This window comes from Acomys russatus, chromosome 28, assembly GCF_903995435.1.
Source record: "Acomys russatus chromosome 28, mAcoRus1.1, whole genome shotgun sequence".
NCBI lineage: Eukaryota > Metazoa > Chordata > Mammalia > Rodentia > Muridae > Acomys > Acomys russatus.
This window is the reverse complement of record NC_067164.1, coordinates 5,170,067-5,189,380: the sequence shown is the minus strand read 5'-3', so window position 1 is coordinate 5,189,380 and position 19,314 is coordinate 5,170,067. Positions and strand designations below refer to the sequence as shown.

General features: G+C 46.6%; 1 protein-coding gene across 1 annotated transcript; it reads right to left on the bottom strand.

Moving 5' to 3' along the window:
- Nucleotides 1-11,686: 11,686 nt before the first annotated feature.
- On the bottom strand, nt 11,687-15,428 carry LOC127210474 (cytochrome b-c1 complex subunit Rieske, mitochondrial-like). Its single transcript, XM_051170144.1, has 2 exons — nt 15,323-15,428; nt 11,687-12,612 (listed from the first exon to the last, which is right to left on the bottom strand). The coding sequence occupies exons 1-2, from the start codon at nt 15,426-15,428 to the stop codon at nt 11,735-11,737; spliced, it is 984 nt and encodes a 327-aa protein (XP_051026101.1). The 3' UTR covers nt 11,687-11,734.
- Nucleotides 15,429-19,314: the final 3,886 nt, after the last annotated feature.

Here is a 19,314-nt window from a genome sequence, read left to right as displayed (position 1 = left end):
CATACACCCAGCTTGCTGAGTGATATTTTAAAGAGAAATCTCCTCGTTTTACTTCTTTCATTTGTATTCTGGAACATGAACGTATTGTGCTGAATACATTCCTTGCAGTTTTTCAAAATATCTGACAGAAATAACTGAAGAGGGATTTTGCTTCATGGTTTCAAAATGTACAGTCCCTGTGTCTCCATGGACCGGGCCTGGCAGTGGATGCAGCTCCATCCACAGTGGTGGCATCAACAAGAGCTGGAGAGTAGGCTGGGAGCAGATGCAAGGATGATTTCAAAGGCCTGGCCCCTAGTGGCTACTCATCTCATCCCATCCACCTTACCATCGAGGCCCCACATCTCAAAGGTTCCACAACCTCCGGAAGCAACACTGACGACTGGGACCAAGTGTTCAAGTGTTCCAACACAGGAGTCTGGGGCAGACATTCTTTTAACTGGATTGTCTTTCTTTCTTTCTTTTTTCTTTTTAAAATATTTGTTTATTTATTATGTATACAGTGCTCTGCCTCATGTACACCTGCAGACCAGAAGAGGGCATAGATCACATTACAGATGGTTGTGATTCCCACCATGCTGGGAATTGAACTCAGAACCTCTGGAAGAGGAGTCAGTGTGCTCCTAACCCCTGAGGCATCTCTCCAGCCCCTGGATTGTCTTTCTTTCTTTTTCTTTTTCTTTTTTTGGTTTTTCAAGACAGGGTTTCTCTGTGTAGCCTTGGCCATCCTGGACTCACCTTGTAGACCAGGCTGGCCTTGAACTCACAGCGATCCGCCTGCCTCTGCCTCCCGAGTACTGGGATTAAAGGCGTGGGCCACCACGCCCGGCTGGATTGTCTTTCTTATATAAGCCAGTTTTCCCTCGGAAGGAACTAAGGACACATTACAGACTTGTAAATGTTGAACCAGGATAGGTCACCTCATTTTACAAATGGGAAAACTGAGGAGGAGAAGACCTGACATTTGTGAGGGCCAGTTTCTGAGGGAGCATCTAGCTTCCCCCCCCCCATACAGGGTCTCTCTGTGTAGCCTTGACTGTCCTGGACTTGCTTTGTAGAACAGGCTGACCTCGAACTCACAGTGATCTGCTTCTCTCTGCCTCTCAAGTGCTGGGATTAAAGGCATGTGCCACCACTGCCCGGCGAGTGTCTAGTTTTTGTGGACTAGCTTTCCTGCCTTGCCATTCCCTCTTTGGTTCAGCATCTTTCATTCTGGTTTAATATGTCAAAGGTTGCATCGCGAGATACGATACTCCCTTAGCTATATGACTGAGAGAGTCTTCTGTGCTGCATGAAACACATTCGTGTATGTTTCTTGCCTGTGATTTGAAATGGTTTGACGTTTGACTCCCATTTTCAAGACTTTTATTATTTGCAGGAAGAGCTGCATCGTAGTGAGCGCGTGGAGCTGGGAATGGTGGTACACACTTGAATCCTAGCACTCAGAAGGTCAAAGCAGGAGTGTGTGCAGTTCAAGGCCATTCTAGAGTCCAGGAGTCCAGGCCAGCAACATGGGGAACCTGCCTCAACAACAGCCAGGAACATGCCAATAATCCCAATACTTGAAGGCCTAAGGAACGTGAGTCTAGAATTTGAGGCCAACCTAGCCATACTGTGTCTTTAAAAAAAAACCAAACAACAGGGCTGGAGAGATGGCTCACAGGTTAAGAGCACTGCTTGCTCTTCCAAAGGTCCTGAGTTCAATTCCTGGCAATGACATGGTGGCTCACAACCATCTATAATGAGATCTGGCATCCTCTTCTGGTGCATATGGAGGCAAAATACTGTATACTTAAATAAATAAATCTTAAACAAACAAACAAACAAGCAACAAACCTGAATAAGTAGGGTCTAATGTAATGGCATTGCTTTGGCTCAGCAACCGGGCCCCTGGTCAAGATCCTGTACAGTCTTTAAAAGGCTGAGAATATTTAGCTTTGGAGATGGACAACAAACTCTATTCTGAGAAAGAATAGCATGGGTAATATGGAGAGAAACATGTGGTCAGGAGGAACCCCTTCCAACCCCTGCCCCTGTCACAGTGGGATTGAACCCATGGCTCATGCATGCAGACAGGGCTCTACTCCCAAGCTACTTTCCCAACACCTAATTTCCATTTTGTATATAAGAAACTAAGGAGGTTTGGGTGTTCTAGTTTTGTTTTGATTTTTTCTTCGAAACAGGGTTTCTCTGTGTAGTCTTGGCAGTCTTAGACTCGATTTGTAGACCAGGCTGGCCTTGAACTCACAGCGATCTGCCTGCCTCTCTGCCTCCTAAGTGCTGGGATTAAAGGCGTGTGCCACCACGCCCCGCTGGTTTGGGTGTTCTTAATGATGCTTTACATTCAGACCCTGCTGGGGAAAGGTTGCTTTTTTAAAGCAGGAGGCTGCACTGGTCTGGTTGATTCAAAAGTGCCAGCCTGGGATGGGCAATGGGGGATGGGGGTTGGGGGGTGGGCAAAGTGCTGGTTGTGCAAGTTTGACTTGAATTCAGGTGCCCAGGACTGCACAAGAACCAGGTGTAGCAGATTATGTCTGTAATCTTAGTGCAGGCATGTGTGTGTGTGTGTGTGTGTGTAGCAGGGAGACTGCTGGGGAGAGAATGTGGGAACAGGTGGGGTTGGTTAGCTTTCTGGCTAGCCAGTCTAGCAAAAAACAATGATCTCCAGGGGCTGGAGAGATGGCTCAGGGGTTAAGAGCACTGTCTGCTCTTCCAAAGAACCCAGGTTCAATTCCTAGCACCCACATGGCAGCTCACAACTGTCTGTAACTCCAGTTCCAAGGGATTTGACATCGTCACACTAATGCACAACAAAATAAAAGTAAATAATTAAAAAAAAAATAAAACAATGAGCTCCAGTTCAGTGAGAAATCCTGCCTTAAAAAGAAAAAGAAGAAGAAGAAAAGAGGAAGAAAAGAGAAGAAGAAGAAGAAGAAAAGAAAAGAAGAAGAAAAAGAAGGTGTGAGGGGACCTAGAGATGGCTTTACTTGTAAGAATACAAAGAAAGGTGGTGAGGGGACCTGAGAGATGGCTTACTTGGTAAGAATACAGGAGCTGGGTTGGATTTCCAGCACCAGCATGGTGGCTCACAACCATCTGGAACTCCAGGTCCAAGGGATCCTGTTCTGACATAGACGGCTTCAGGTACTCAGGTGCAGGCAAAACACCCACAGACACAAAGTTAAAAAGGGGGTGGGGGGAGGTGAGGAAGACAAGCATGGTGGCTCACGCCTTTAATCTCAGCACTCTGGAGGCAGAGGCAGGCCGATCACTGTGAGTTCAAGGCCAGCCTGGTCTACGAAGAGAATCCTGGACAAGCAAGGCTACGCAGGGAAACCCTGTCTCTGTTCCAGGAAAGAAAGGAAAAAAAAAAAAAAAAAAAAAAAAAAAAAAAAAAAAAAGAGAAAAGAAAAAAATGAATACCTGAGGCATGGAAAATATTGTTGAATAAAAACCATGTTATCAACAAAATGTAGCCACAGTATCTTGGACACACTTTATACCTTTAGGCAACATTCTAAGTTCATACTAGGTTTTACTTCTAACCCGATTCTATTCAGATGTGGATGCACGAGAGAAGCTAGGACAGGAGGATACTTGGCCTTTTTTTTTCCCCCAAGACAGGATTTCTCTGCATAGCCTTGGCTGTCCTGGACTCACTTTCTAGACTAGGCTGGCCTCGAACTCACATCGATCCACCTGCTTCTGCCTCCTGAGTTCTGGGATTATAGGCATGCACCACCATGCCGGCTATGACACTTGGGAATTTAAGGCTAGCCTGGACAACATAGCAAGTTCCAGGATGGCCCACCCTGACTGAGGAACCATTGGTAAGTGATGGTTGCTGGAGAAGGAAGATCAGCTTTCTTCATGGAAGTTCCTCAGACACATCACAGGCAGTACGGAGTAGACTGGGCGGTTTGCTTGTTTCCTTGTTTGATTTTTTTGTTTGTTTGTTTTTGTTTTTTTTCGAGACAGGGTTTCTCTGTGTAGCCTTGGCTGTCCTGGACTCACTTTGTAGACCAGGCTGGTCTCAAACTCATGGAGATCCACCTGCCTCTGCCTCCCAAGTGCTGGGATTAAAGGCGTGCACCACCACCACCCGGCGTTTGTTTGGTTTTTGAAGACAGAGTTTCTATGTGTAGCCCTGGCTGTCCTGGAACTCAATTTGTAGACCTCAAATTCCCAGAAATCCTTCTGCCTTGGCCTCCTGAGTGCTGGAATTAAAGGCATCACCTGGCCTTTGTTTGTTTGTCATAGAGAGAGAGGGAGATCTCCTGAAGTTGGGAGGGAAAAATGGGGAGAGGGACAGGAAGAAATTAGGGGGTGGATTTGAACAAAACACATCATATGTTTGTAGGAAACTCTCAAGAAAGCAAACAAACAAACAAACAAAAAGCAAGAGCATGTCTTTTGGCACATGCCTGAATCCCAGCCCTTTTAAGGGACCTTCAGGTAGAGGCAGGAGGAACAGAAGCCGAAGGCTGTCCCTCACCTACATGGCAAGCTTGAAGACACGCTAGGCAGCAGGAGACCCCATCTAAAAAAAAGCAAACTATAAGACAAACCAAAACCGGTCAAACTAATCTTTATTGTTGGAACACAGTTCCTTCCATAGACTTCAGCTCTCCCTTACGGCTTCCACAATATATATCTCCTCTGACAATGTTCAGATGTCTGGTTTTCATCTGTGGGGTTTTTTGTTATTGTCGTCATTGTTTTCTAGGACTAGAGACTGAACCCAGGAAGGTAAGGACTCTACCCCTGAGCTATACCCTAGATCTACCAGTCAGTCCTTTAATAAGCTGTGATTTCATCGTAGTTTCCTTTTAGCCTGAGTCAACTCCATAGAAAGGCAATCTATTAATACTGGAATGGGAAGTTCCAGGCGAGACTCTACACAGTCCTGACCGTGGGGGTTATGTCCTAGCGTGACAGGTATTCTGCAGTCTAGACTTAGCCTAAGGATCTCAAAGACAGTGCTGCTGGTGACTAATCAAGTGGGCACACGAGTTGAAGCTGCTTAGTAGCTCTTTTTGTGCTATACCTCAAACGAATGAATGTAGTGTAATCTCTCCTTGGTCTGGGTTTGTCTAAATTGGCATTTCTCTTGCTCTGACCAAACACTAGATCAAAACCTGGGGAGGGAAGGGTTTATTTCGTCTTGTAGCTCGCAGTCTGTTACACAGAGAAGTCAGGGCAGGAACCTCCAGGCAGGAACTGACACAGAGGCCATGGAAGAACACTGTTTAAGGGCTTGTTCCTCATGGCTTGCTCTGTTTCTTGCTTGCTTCCTTCTTTTCTTTCTTTTTTTTTTTCCTTTTTGAGACAGGGTTTCTCTGTGTTGTCTCAGCTGTCTTGGTATTCACTCTGTAGACCAGGCTGGACTTGAACTCAGAGATCTGCCTTCCGCTGCCTCCTGAGTGCTGGGGATTAAAGGTGTGTGCCACCACCTGGCCAGCCTGCTTCCTTATAGCTTCCAGAACCACAATCCCAGGGGTAGAATAGCTCACAGTGAGCTGAGTCCACCCACATCAATCACCAGGAAAATGTACCACAGGCCCATCTAACAGGGACATTTCTTTAGTTGAAGGTCTCTTCCAAGATGACTCTGTCAAGTTGACATAAAACTAGCCAGCACAGGATTTTTTTTTTTTTTTTTTGAGACAGGGTTTCTCTGTGTAGCCTTGGCTGTCCTGGACTCGCTTTGTAGACCAGGCTGGCCTCGAACTCACAGTGATCCACCTGCCTCTGCCTCCCGAGTGCTGGGATTAAAGGTGTGCACCCACGTCCAGCCCCAGCACAGGATTTTAGCAACTGGAAACTGGATGACAGAACAGGGAAGAAGAGAGGGGCTGCAGTCAGGTTTAAAATTTTCTTAATTAAGCCAGGAGTGGTGTCATACACATTTAATGCCAGTATTTGGGAAGTAGAGGCAGGTGGATCTCTGTGAGTTGAAAACCAGCCTGGTCTACAAAGGGAGTCCAGGACAGCCAGGACTCCACAAAGAAAGTCTGTCTCAAAAACCCAAACCAAACCAAACAAAAACAAAAACAATACAGACAACAACAACAAAAAAACTTATCTAAGTTTTTAAAAAATACAATATATTTTGATCATATTCTTTCCCCCTTCCCAACTCGTCCAGATTCTCCCCACCTCCCCACCCACCTGAGTTCATGTTTTTTTCTTTTTCTGTCAAAACAAAAATCAAAACCCAAAACAAAAACAAAAATGAGCAAGCAAGCAAGCAAACAAACAAACAAAAAATAAGACAAAATAAAATACTAAGGCAAATCAAAATGTAAAAGAATACAAAAACCATGGAATCTGTTTTGTGTTAACCAGCTACTCAGCATGGAGCCTTCTCTGCAGTGTGGTTGCTATACCCAAGGTTACCCCATTGGAGCAAACTGGTTTTCCCTTTCCTAGCAGGTATCAATCACGAATAACTTCCTGGTTAAGGGTAGAACTTTGTGTCTACCTCCTCTTCTCTGTGCTGGGATTTTGTTTTCCCCTAAGACTTTTTGCCTACTTTTATTTTAATGGAAAACCAAGAATGAATGAATGAATGAATAAAGGAAGAAAGAGAGAGAGAAAGAAAGAAAGAAAGAAAGAAAGAAAGAAAGAAAGAAACCAGGAAGCCTGACCTACAAAATACACTTAGAAAAATTTGTTAGAAGGGATGCTGGGGCTGGAAGGATGGCTCAGTCTATTAAGGATTGCTGGGGCTGGAAGGATGGCTCAGTTTATTAAGAACACTTGCTGCTCCTGCAGGAACCCAGGTTTGGTTTCCAGCACCCACATAGTGGCTCACAAACATGAGTAACTCTAGTTCCAGTGGATCTAACACTGTCTCTTGGCTTCTGAGGACACTGCATGAATGTAGTGTGCTAACATACATTCAAGCACGCATGTTAACATACGTATACTACAAATAAATAAACTCTTTTTTAAAACATGTAAGTAAGGAATCCTTTCAGATTTTCCTAAGTGGGTAGATTCTCATTTCCACATAGCACAGATAATCTCTTAGGTTAATCGAAACCCAGGCACAGCGGACATGAGATTGTTAGAGAAAATGTCCTACCAGAGGACATCAAGCCACTATCTCCCAGTCACTTTCAGGTGTTTTAGGTGGCTGAGTCCTGCCCAGGCTGGAAATGAAGAAGTGATGGCGACTGAAGTAATGAAAGACACACTAACAGAAAAGCTAGGCTTCTGGAGGTGGGCGGTACTCAATCCGATGGAGTGCCTATGATGAAGCTCAGAAACTGAGTTTACTATGTACAGCACAGAAAAGAGTAGCTAGCTGGTCTTGGTGGGAGGTCCCTTTAAGAGAGCAGTCTAAGGTGGCAGTCACCTGGGAGGAGAGCTACAGATACCAGGTTCTGCACATCCCTGTCAATTGTTCCTAAACACTCATGCTTGGACCAACAGAAGCTTTGCTATTTCTCTGAGTCTGATCTGGAAAGGCAAGACACTCTCATGGGTCTGAGGTACCGGGGTCCTTCACGTGACTGTGCTCATGTCAACCACAAACATTTATCAGCTCCCCACACCAGATACTTTGATGTTTCTTGAAGAATGCTCTAGAATTTGTTCTCTTCTAGACTTATGTATGTGATTGAAAGCACAGCAGAAATCATGAAGTGAGAAGGCCTTCACGGGGGGGGGGGGGGGGGGGCAGGCAGGGCACTACAACTGGCACATTACAGGAGACCTTTGAAAGGGCTAAAGGGCTAAAGGGCTATCAAGGAATAGCAGCAGTGCGTGCGCACCCATGTGTGTGTGTGTGTGGGGGGGGGGGGTGTCACAGGTGCCGCAATGCATATATAGAGACTAGAGGATAACTTGAAGGAATTAGTTCTTTCCTTCCACCGTGTGGGTCTCTGGACTCGAACTCAGGCCATCAGGTTTAGTAGGAAGCACCTTTACCCACTGAGCCATCTCACCAGCCATCATTTCAGGACTTGGGAGGCCCCCTTTATTTTTTGAGGAAGTAAGGGAAGTGTCTTGAGTGGGGATTGGGCAGAGAAGGGCAAGGGAATTCAAAGAGAAGTGAAAATAGACATTACAGGGTCTAGTGTAGGAGGCTCTATGCTGGACAGCAGCATCTGTGTGAAAAGCTGGACAAGTTGGCCAATAGTGGGGGATGGGAGCAGAACTGATCTGTTGGGTGGTGAAAGGGTGCAGCCTTGGCCAAGGTGGCCACATGACGATTCCTGGTGTTTCCAAGCAGAGACACTTCTTTCCCTGCAAGTGTGTTTGGAAAGTGTCATTTTTTTTTTTCAAGCCAAGCAGGTTCTCTATAGATGGTGATAACTTATTTGCAGATCAGTGCAATGGGGACTATGCCTGCTGTGGTAAACTATGAGCATCTTTAAAGGGATCTGGGATGGGAGGAGTGGGGAGGTTTTTAGTAGCAAAAATGAGGAAATGACACCAGGTATTTTGAAACAATCATTCCTGGCCACAATGATAAACAAGAGTGGTGTCAGCGCAAGGCCAAGCGGACAATCACTGGGTAGACATACTTGCAAAAGGCTCCCATACTAGACTATGTATCCTCCACGAGGCCTGTGGTTTTTCAGTCTTTTGCAATAATTAGCACCAGGCCATCAGGCACAAGAATCTTTCCTCTACAACAGCTGTTCTCAAAAATATGGGTTGTGATCCCTTTGAGGGTTGAACAACTTACAGGGGGTTGCCTAAGACCATCGGAAAACACAGATATTTACAATTTGTAAAAGTAGCAAAATTATAGTAATGAAGTGGAACTGTAAACAATTTTATGGTTGGGGTCACCACAACATGAGGAATTGTATTAAAGGCTCACAATATTAGGAAGGCTGAAAACCACTGCTCTAGGGCTGGAGAGATGGCACAGAGGTTAAGAGCACTGGCTGTTCTTCCAAAGGCCCTGAATTCAATTCCCAGAGACCATATGGTGGTTCATAACCATATACAATGAGATCTGGTTGCCCTCTTCTGGTGTGCAGATGTACATGTGGGCAGAGCACTGTGCCAAGTGGTGGTGGCGCACGCCTTTAATCCCAGCACTTAGGAGGCAGAGGTAGGTGGATTGCTATGAGTTCGAGGCCAGCCTGGTCTACAAAGCGAGTCCAGGACAGCCAAGGCTACACAGAGAAACCCTGTCTCAAAAAAACCAAAACCAGCAAACAAACAAAAACAGACAAACAAACAACAACAACAAAAAACACAACAACAACAACCAAAAATAAAAAAGAAAAAGAAAAGAAAAGAAAACTACTGCTCTGTAAGGATGGTTATTGTACCTTCAATCTTTTGTTGTTAAGGTTGACAAGGAACTCTCTGAAAATGGCAGTGCTGGTAACAACGCTCTAAATGGAAGAACTTTGGTCACATAAGCAGAAGCCTAAAGGTGGGTTGCTGTTTACCACGACCTTCTCTTTTTCTGCCCCCCAAGGTCAGATTAAGACCTCAGGCAAGGGCATGGAGTCCTGTCAATCTGAACAGCTTGCATCAGTTCAAAGACCCTCGCTCTGCTGACTGTCACAAAAAATCCACTTGCTTCTCTCTGGTCCCCAAAGAGATTGATCCGCAATAAACATTTCTTTCTACCCACGGAGTGGTCTAGTTTGGTAGTTTCATACAGTTTCTACCCGTGGTTATTGGGTTGACTGATGGGTCTGAAGGTACTTAGGTCCGCTCCGCAAGGCCAGGTTATCTGAGTTTAGGCAATGCCAGTCTCTAGCAGCCCTCTATGTGGCCATGGAAGGCCAGGGAAGGTCAGGGAAGGTCAGCTTTTGCAGAGAACATGTATCCTGCCATGTTCAGGGATACTGACAATCACAGACATATAAGTGTGCCTCCTGCTTGCTTCACAAGAGATCTAGAGAAGAAATGGAACCCAGGCCGGAGCTTCCGTTCAGACACAGGACTGTGTTGTGTGGCCCTCCGAGTGACTGAGAGGCCTTCCAGCAGTGCCAGCTGGACTGAGCAGCAGGGCCTGAGTGTTATAGATGTAGCTGGCCTTGGCTACCCTAGCTATAACCCAGGGGTGCCTTAGAATGGGGGTGCCTATGAAGAGGTGGGCAGGGCACACAAGGTGAGAAGAAAGAAGGGTGGTAGGAGCCATCAGCTCTGTCTTAGGACACCCCTCTGTTGGCAGTATAACTGGAACTCAGCAAAACTGAGGGCCAACTATTGGCTCTCTCCCCTAATTTCATGTGAGACTAGAACCCCCTTAACTCTTAACTCTTAGTCCTTGGGGTATAGCTGTCGTATGTGTGTGATGTTACTGAAGCCACTTACTCTGCAATCTGGTTAGAATAGAAGGTACCCCAAGGGCCCATGTGGTGAAAATTTGGTCCCTACTTGGTGCTATTGAATGGGGTAGAAACTTTAAGAGGTGGCACCGTGTGTGTGTGTGTGTGTGTGTGTGTGTGTGTGTGCGTGTCTTCAAGTCATTAGGGTGTGACCTTGAAAGGACCAAAGTTTCTCTGATCTCTCATTCTCTTCCACTTCCATCTTTCTTTCTCTCCTTCCTCCTGCATGGAGCACAGCTGACTCTCTGGCTTCTACCTGGAGCCATGCTTGGGGGGGGCGGGGAGCACAGGTTTTCGCTTTTCCTTTCCTCATCCTCGGCTATTTCGGCAACCTCCAGTTTGGTACCGTATAATTACCAGCGGGGCGATTTTCAGAGGCTTTCCTACCAGATTTAAGTGATAGTGAAACTTGTATAAAGGACCACCCATTTGAACTTTACAAGGTGCGGGAAGCAATTATGTGAAAATAGGATTGGGCAACTATCCCAGTGTCTGAAACTCTGGGTGGGGCAGCATGTGAATTCGATGTGGCAATAGCCTCATATGCAGGGTGGCAGGCGTTGGCATGTGACTTAGGTCCCATTTCCCAGGAAGCCCCTCAGTCCTGGGCAGCAGTTTAAAATATCTACAGTTATGCTCAGAGTAAATGGTAACCTAAATAGTGACAAACGGAGGCTGCTTCGTGTCAGAGCGTCTGAATGCTAATCAGGTTGAAACCAGAGTTGTTTTTGTTTGTTTTCTTTTTTTAATGTTACAATTTGAGCCCAAGGTTTTATACATGCTAAGCAAACACTCTACAACTGATTTACAGTACTAAACTTTTTTAAAATTTGAGATAGAGAGAAAAAAACTTTGAAATAGAGTCTTGGGAACACATCAAGGGTAATCTTGAACTCATTCTGTGGCCTAGGAAGGCCTTTGTGGACTGAAGGTCTCAGACAAAAATTGACATCCATGTTAAAGACTCTGCAAGGCTAATTGATTGGTGAGACATTTGCAGTCGAGAGTTGGAATGGTGCAGATCCAGACTCAAATTACCTTGGGCTATCTTTAGCTCCCCAAATCACTCATCATTCACTTGTTTTCATTTATTTATTTATTTTTGTATTTTCTTTCTTTCTTTCTTTCTTTTTTTTTTTTTTTGCACAGTAATCTGTAATGTTTTATTAGAATTAGCTATCAAAGACACTGCACCTTAAGTCTGTGACTGAATTTAATGATGTTCAACAGTAGCTTTATTATGCTAATGCTTGATAATATTTAACAGTGAATTCAATTGCTTCACATTAATGTTTGCCAATATATCATCAACAAATTTTAAATATCTTAAATCAACCAACCTAGAAGTACACAAGGCTTACTCTCAACTCTTCTGAGTGGACATCAAGACTGAAGGAAACCTGGGCCTGGAGTCCAAGTGTCTAACCCACAACAACTAAATCATCACTGGTGAACTCATAGGTGGGCACTTCCAGGTTGAGAGGTGCAGGGCCCTTCCTGATCCTGCCAGAGGCATCATAGTGTGACCCATGGCAGGGGCGGTAATAGCCACCAAAATCTCCCGTGTTTGCAATGGGTACACAACCGAGGTGAGTACAGACACCTGTCAGAATAACCCACTCAGGTTTCTTTACTCGCTCTAAATCATGCTGTGGGTCCCTCAACTGGGACACTTCAACTGCAGCTTCCTGGTCGATCTCTTTCTTGGTTCTATGGCGCACAAACAGAGGTTTGCCTCTCCATTTAAAGGCCATGTTCTTTCCTTCTGGAATATCCGACAACTTGATCTCGATCTTCGACATGGCCAGCACATCAGCAGAAGCGCTCATGCTGGAAACGAACTGGGAGACCACATTCTTGGCTGCGTAGGCAACACCCACAGTAGTAGTTGCTGTTACTAAGTAAGGGAAGCCTTTTCTGGCCTCGCTGCTCTCTTTAGAAGACTTTGTGCTGTCTAGAACTTCCGCGCGACGGTAGTCAGAGAAGTCGGGCACCTTGACATCTGTATGGGAATAGCGAACGGAAGCAGGAACATTGAGGCCCACCGTGGCGACCAGAGGCCGGGTCGCGGCCTGGCCACTCAGCGACTCTTGGCACAGGAAGGGTTGCTTCGGGTCCAAAACAGGTGGCTCCAGGGTGGCTGGCACCGCGGCTTGCAGGAGGGGCCGCAGCGCGCCCGCCACCCCGCGGGCCGTGGCCGACAGTACAGGCGCGAACGGGCCGAGCGGGCAGCGAACGACATGGCGACAGCTACTCCAACCACTTAGCCGGTCACGGGGACGACCTTCCGCTCGAAAGCCTATTTTTGTATTTTCAAGACATGGTTTCTCTGTGTAGCCTTGGCTGTCCTAGACTCGCTTTGTAGACCAGACTGGCCTCGAACTCACAGCAATCCACCTGGCTCTGCCTCCTGAGTACTGGGATTAACATCATTCACTTGTGTCTGACCCAATTTCCTCATGACTATGACAAGAAACCTTTTGGAATATGTTAACAGAACACTAGCATCCACCAAAGCAGAAGCTAAGGATGTCCTCAGATACTATCTGAGACCTGTGTCAGCTCACTCGCGCACCTCCATTCCCACCAGCGTGTTCGCAAAGGGTCTTGATTTATGATTTTCTTTTGTTCTGTAACTATAAAAGCTGTGTGAAACTCTTGTTACTTTGAAACATGATATTTGGGACAATGTGTTCCTGGGCCATACCACTCATACTTGGTACGGAATAAACTGTCTTTTATTTCCTTTAAAGTGGGAGTTGTGTTTTTCATTGGTATATTGAATTTGTGATCCTGCTGCCTCGGTTTATCAACTAGCTGGGATTATAGGCTAACTTTACCAGGTCCATCTCAATGGATGTTTTCTGTTTTATTTGTTTGTTTGTTTGCTTGTTTTTGAGACAGGGTTTCTCTGTGTAGCCTTGGCTGTCCTGGACTCACTTTGTAGACCAGGCTGGCCTCGAACTCACAGTGATCTACCTGCCTCTGCCTCTCACGTGCTGGGATTAAAGGTGTGCGCCACCAGCGCCTGGCGTTTCCTGTTTTATTAAGCGAACATACATGTGTTCCTGCTCCTGATAAACTATAGTCTGGTTCAGGGAAGAAGAAACAAACCACTATAAAGTTAAATCAAGATATATTTTTATGTTAGGTAAAGATAATTGGTATGAGCTGGGTGTGGTGGCGCAGGCCTGTAATCCCAGCACTCAGGAGGCAGAGGCAGGCGGATCAATGTGAGTTCGAGGCCAGCCTGGTCTACAAAGTGAGTCCCAGACAGCCAAGGGTACACAGAGAAACCCTATCTTGAAAAACAAAAAACAAAAGAAATGGTGTGGTAGTTTGGCTAAGAAATGTTCCTCATAATCTTGGACATTTGAATGCTTGGTCCCTATCTGGTGGTGCTGTTTAAAACAAATTTAGAAAGTATGCCTGAGCCGGGCGTGGTGGCACACGCCTTTAATCCCAGCACTCGGGAGGCAGAGGCAGGTGGATCGCTGTGAGTTTGAGGCCAGACTGGTCTACAAAGTGAGTCCAGGATGGCCAAGGCTACACAGAGAAACCCTGTCTCGAAAAACCCAAAAAAAAAAAAAAAAAAAAAAAAAAAGAAAGTATGCCTGGCTGGAGAATATTACTAGGCCAGGCTTTGAGAGTCAAATCCTCCCACCAATTCAAGTTCACTCTCTCTGCTCTTTGTTTACGCTCTGCCACCCTACTCTGGCCACCATGCTTGCTACTTGCTGCCATGCTTTCACTCTGCCATTATGAGCTCTTAACCTTGTGGAACCATAAGCCCAAATGAATTCTCTGCGAATGCCTTGGTCATGGTGCCTCATCACGGAAACAGAAAAGTTACCATTGCAAATGGATAATGGCTACATAAGTTTTCCATGCAAGGTTGCTATGGAAACGGAGGAAAGACTTGGGCGGGCGGGGGTGGTGGTGGGGGATCATAGGAAACTTTAGAAAATGGTTGAACTTTACAGTAGCCTAGAAAAACCGGCGCAACTGGGAACTGAGTGGTGAAGTGAGGAGTGTTCTAGGTGGATGGCACGGTAGGCACAGCCATAGGATGGGAGGGAAAAAGGCAGAAGGCAGAGCCAGGAGCAGTGATGGACTGACTGGCACCACCGAAGGGGGTAGAAGGTTGGTGGTATAGCTCAGTGGCGGAACACTTGCCTGTGGCAATGATATTGAGAGGAGACAGAGACAAAGGGCTGACACTAGAAGCAGTGTTCAGATGCTGCTCTGAAAACTCATACAGCATGGGGCAGATGTCTGAAAACCACTCATGTGTGAAGAAACACTACCCCTCCCCAGTATTTCTCTTTCCAAACCTTAAGTATTAGACAGTGTGGTGGTTTGACTAAGAATGGCCCCGTCGACTCGTACATTTGAATGCTCAGCCACCAGGGAGTGGGTCTGTGAGAAAGGATTAGAAGGATTAGTGGGCGTGTCCTTGTTGGAGTAGGAGTGGGCTTATTGGAGGATCTAGTCTGTCTTTCTTTGCCTCCTGCCTTGAATGAGCTACTTCTCTGGGACCACGCCCACCTGCACGCTGCCGTGCTTCTTGTCATGGTGGTAATGGAGACCTCTAAAATTATCAGCAAGCCCCCGGTGAAATGCTTTCCTTTATAAGAGTTGCTCTGGTCATGGTGTCGCATAACTAGGACAGAGTGTCACAGCTTTTAGTTTTGCTTATCGAGTTATAAAACCAGTCTCCACAAAACTGACTATGGAGCTAGGTGTGGTGTGGGGCATCTGTAAGAGCTCCTTGCTTCTCCACTTGGAAGGCTGTTTTAGTTAGGGTTTCTATTGCTGTGAAGAGACACTGTGACCACAGCAACTCTTACAAAGGATAGCATTTAATAAAGGCTGGCTTACAGTCCATTATCATCATGGTGGGAAATACGACAGCACACAGGCTCAGATACAGTGCTGGAAAAGGAGCCGAGAGTTCTGCATCTTGATCTGCAGGCAGCAGAAGCGACTGTAAACCGCACGGGGCATACCTTGAGCATCGGAGGCTTCAAAGTCCACGAGCAGCGACACACTTCCTCCTACAAGGCCACACCTACTCCAATGTGGGTCACACTTCTTAATAGTGCCATTCCCCATGGACCAAACATTCAAACACACGAGTCTATGGGGGCCATGCCTATTCAAACCAGCACAGGGGTTGAGGTAGGAGGCTTGCTTCAAGTTTAAGGCAAGACTGGATAATATATAACAAGGCCCTGTTTCCATGCCCCCCCCCCAAAAAAAACCCCATCAACCCCTAGAACCAAACACAAAACAGCAACAAATGCCTTAAACAAGCTGATGGGGGTGGGGAGGAGGAAAGGGGGGCGGTGGGGGTTGAGGAGGATAGAGGGAGAGGGTTGGGACAGGACAGGCTGTGGACAGATAGCCTAAAATGAGCTTTCTTACAGTTTGATGGCTTAAGAGCGCACCTTCTTGTGTAGATCCTGGCTTCCTCGGTGCAAAAGTAGAAGTTTCCAGGATTTCCTAGCCCTCTAGTGGTGCCAGGCCACCTCTACAGACTGATTTAAGCCGTTGAGAATCCAAGGTACATAAGGGAGGCCAGCTCATTTGGGTCACTAATGGGGCTGCCTCCCATACGCTTCCTTCAGGCTTCTGCTCAAGTGTACTTGACTCTGTGTAGAGGAAGCAGGCAGTAAGCAACCTCCTCCCCCCCCCCCCCCCCCCCCCGCACCTCTGGGAAACAGAACCCAACCAGAAGTTGGGTCCCGAAAGGGACAGTTGTGCAGACTGATCCAGACCTTGAAGCTTGGGTGGGACCCAAAGCTAACACAGAATTCCACAGTAGGAATGTGGGCTCTGGGCCTGAACTCCAAGAGCTGCTCAGGTCTTTGGCCCAGGGCGGCCCAGGGCTCTTGCTCACACCTTCCAGGACAGCAATGAAAGCAGAGAGCTCATTTTAGTCATCCACCAAGTGCTAGCTGCACTGTGGACACTTGAGAACTCCCAGGAGTGAGGGCCGACCCAGCAAGCCTGGAAGAGTTGAAGCTTAGAGTGCCGTCCTGGTTCTAAGAGTTAGTTGCAGCCAGATGAATTCTCCCCATGTGCGTACATGCGGACTTTCACATGACTGTTGGTAATAACTTTGCTTTGCTTCTTTTTTGCCCAACATTCTCCCTCCTCCCCCCCCCCCCCCCCCCGCACCCGTTTCCACTCACTCCCAGCCTCTGCTTTACACTTCACAGTATACACCTGGGGGAAGCTGAATTTAAATGTCCAATTCCGAACATGGTCTTATCAACAGTCACTGTAGGGGGCGCCCTTTCTCTCCTTTCTTAAAAAAAAAAAGTGTGTGTGTGTGTTTCCAAACTTTCTTTTTGTTTATTTTATTTTATTTTTCATTGGTTTTTCTTTTTCTTTTTCTTTTTTCTTTCTTTCTTTCTTTTTTTTTTTTTTTTTTTTGGTTTTTCGAGACAGGGTTTCTCTGTGTAGCCTTGGCCATCCTGGACTCACTTTGTAGACCAGCCTGGCCTCGAACTCACAGCGATCCGCCTGCCTCTGCCTCCCGAGTGCTGGGATTAAAGGCATGCGCCACCATGCCCGGCTTTTCATTGGTTTTTCAAGACAGGGTTTTTCTGTATAGCCTTGGCTGTCCTGGACTTTGTAAACCAGGCTGACCTCAAACTCACAGTGATCCTCCTGCCTCTGCCTCCCGAGTGATTCTTGGATGCCAATTACAGGACTACAAATGGCGTTTTCATTTTGAGGTAGGGTCTCTCTAGGTAGCCCAGGCTGGCCTTCAATTCAAGCTCCGGTAGCGTCAGCCTCCTGCGCAGATTCAGGCCTGCTCACCATGCTCAGCATGTGAGCGTCTCATTTCTTCTCAGTATTGTTCAGTTTAGACATAAAACGTAGATCCATCCTCCCCCTCCTATTTATGCTTGTACCTGCAGATGCCTCTTGAGTGCAACAAATGGACATTTCACTGCAGCCTGCTTCTCGCTAGGGACATATTTACTCACTGATTTTTAAGCTGTAGCTATAGGGTCCTGCTAACTCTAGATTGAGATGCTAACGAGTGATGTTTTGTCCTGATATGCACCAACTTGCGCTGTAGAGGCTCTTGGCGTAGGCTCACTTCACCGTGACAAGTTGGTAGAGCCATGGGCCAGAAGGACCAGAAGGACGAAGACCAAGAGGAAGAGGAAGTAGGAAGCTACATTGCTTTTTTCCTGAGTCCGTTCCATTTAAAAAAAAACTAAGTTTCCAAAGACAACTAACTAGGTTGTAGTTAGTGACCACTAAAATCAGAATGTCTGTTTCCCTCTCACCTCCAATTCAAATGTTCAAATCCTAACCTCCAGGAGATGAGATTAGGAGGTGGGGTTTTTGGAGATTATGAGATTGTGGGTACAAAGCTCTCATAAAGAGAGATCCCAGACCAGGACAGCCAAGGCTACACAGAGAAACCCTGTCTTGAAAAACCAAGGAGTGGGGGGAGAAGGGAGGGAGGGAGGGAGGGAGAAATCCCAGGGAGCTAGCTGACCCCTTCCCCCATGCAGGGACACAAAAAGCAGCCAGCTTTCAGGGTTATGAACCAACGGTAGACCCGAATTCACCATAACCGAACTCCTCAACTTCCAGAGATGTGAGGAGTAAATTTCTGTTGGTTCTGAGCTGCTCAGTTTGTGACCTTGTCATAGCTCTCTGGACGGAGTAAAGCATGACTATATATGTTTGTTTCTAAGCCATACAATCACGTCTACGACTTCATCAGCAACTTGGATGAACACAGAAAAGACAAACAATGGGAACAGTCTGAAACAGACTCTGTTTATCCCACAGGGGTGGACTTGACTGCGTAAGAAGGGCTTGCTCACTATCCAGAAGCTTCCCAGCCACTCCTTCAGACGCTGCTTGCCACAGCTTAGCAGAGCCCTTCCAGCTTCTCTCTCTCTCTCTGCTGCCATAATTAGCTTCAGCTCAGCAGTGTCTTCCCATCAGACACTCAAGCCTCCGAGCTGCTTGCCACCACACACCGTTTGGCTCCGACAGATCAGGCTTATCTCATTGCTCCTGGCAGCTCCTGGCAGCCTGGCTTATGTGTCTAATTTCTTCAAGCCAACTTAGATGAATTACAGCTTCATAATTACATAGCTTCTCTGCATCACAGGCCAGGGAAACCCTCTGGTGAGTTGGTTCATGCCCCAGGCTTGATTCTGCTCTGGCCCATTTCAACTTTCTTCTTCCTTCAAAAAGACACCAACTCGTCGGGTCTGGAAGATGGCTGTCAAACAAGCTGGGACAATCCCACAGCACGGTGACTCATGTGTGAAGGGGGGGGGGGTGGCTGGAGTGGGTGGGTGGGGTAGTGGTGCTCTGTTCTCTTTCTCGACTCCTTCCCACATCCAGAGATGCACATCCTGTTCTCGGACAGACTCAGAAGGCCCACGCAGACCTGCCAAGTCCATGAGGAGTCTGAATCCAGGCAGCTCCCTTCCCAATCTGCAGGAACCTGCTGCTCTCAACCTCTCCATCCATCTACTTATTGTTTGAAAAATCTCTTGAGCTCTGTTGGTCACTTCAAGGAATAAAAAAGGACAGTGGCAACTCAACATATTTTTTTCCCCTATGTTTCCATTTTCACAAGGAATGCAACCCCAGGTTAAAGAAATGGATGGGGCCATGAACATGAGGCTGGACAGGAGCAGAAGATGAGGAAGGTCAGTAGGGAGTGGCTTGGGTCTCTACGACTACACCATGGAAACAATGGGAAAAAAGTCACTACTGTTAAAACCAGCTCTGTCTTGGTTGGGGGCACGGATTATATCCTATGCTAGTTGCTCAGCCCAGAAAGGATTTATCTGTGGCTGTACAACGTTATACTCCTCAGTGATGACTAGCCAAGGATGCCTACTGGAATTTTCCACACCTGCTTCCCCATTGCTCTCAGTATGTTCTCTAGACAGTTTATGTCCATATATCACTGGCCAGGGTACTTGTCAGTGCTGGAAAAGTGCTG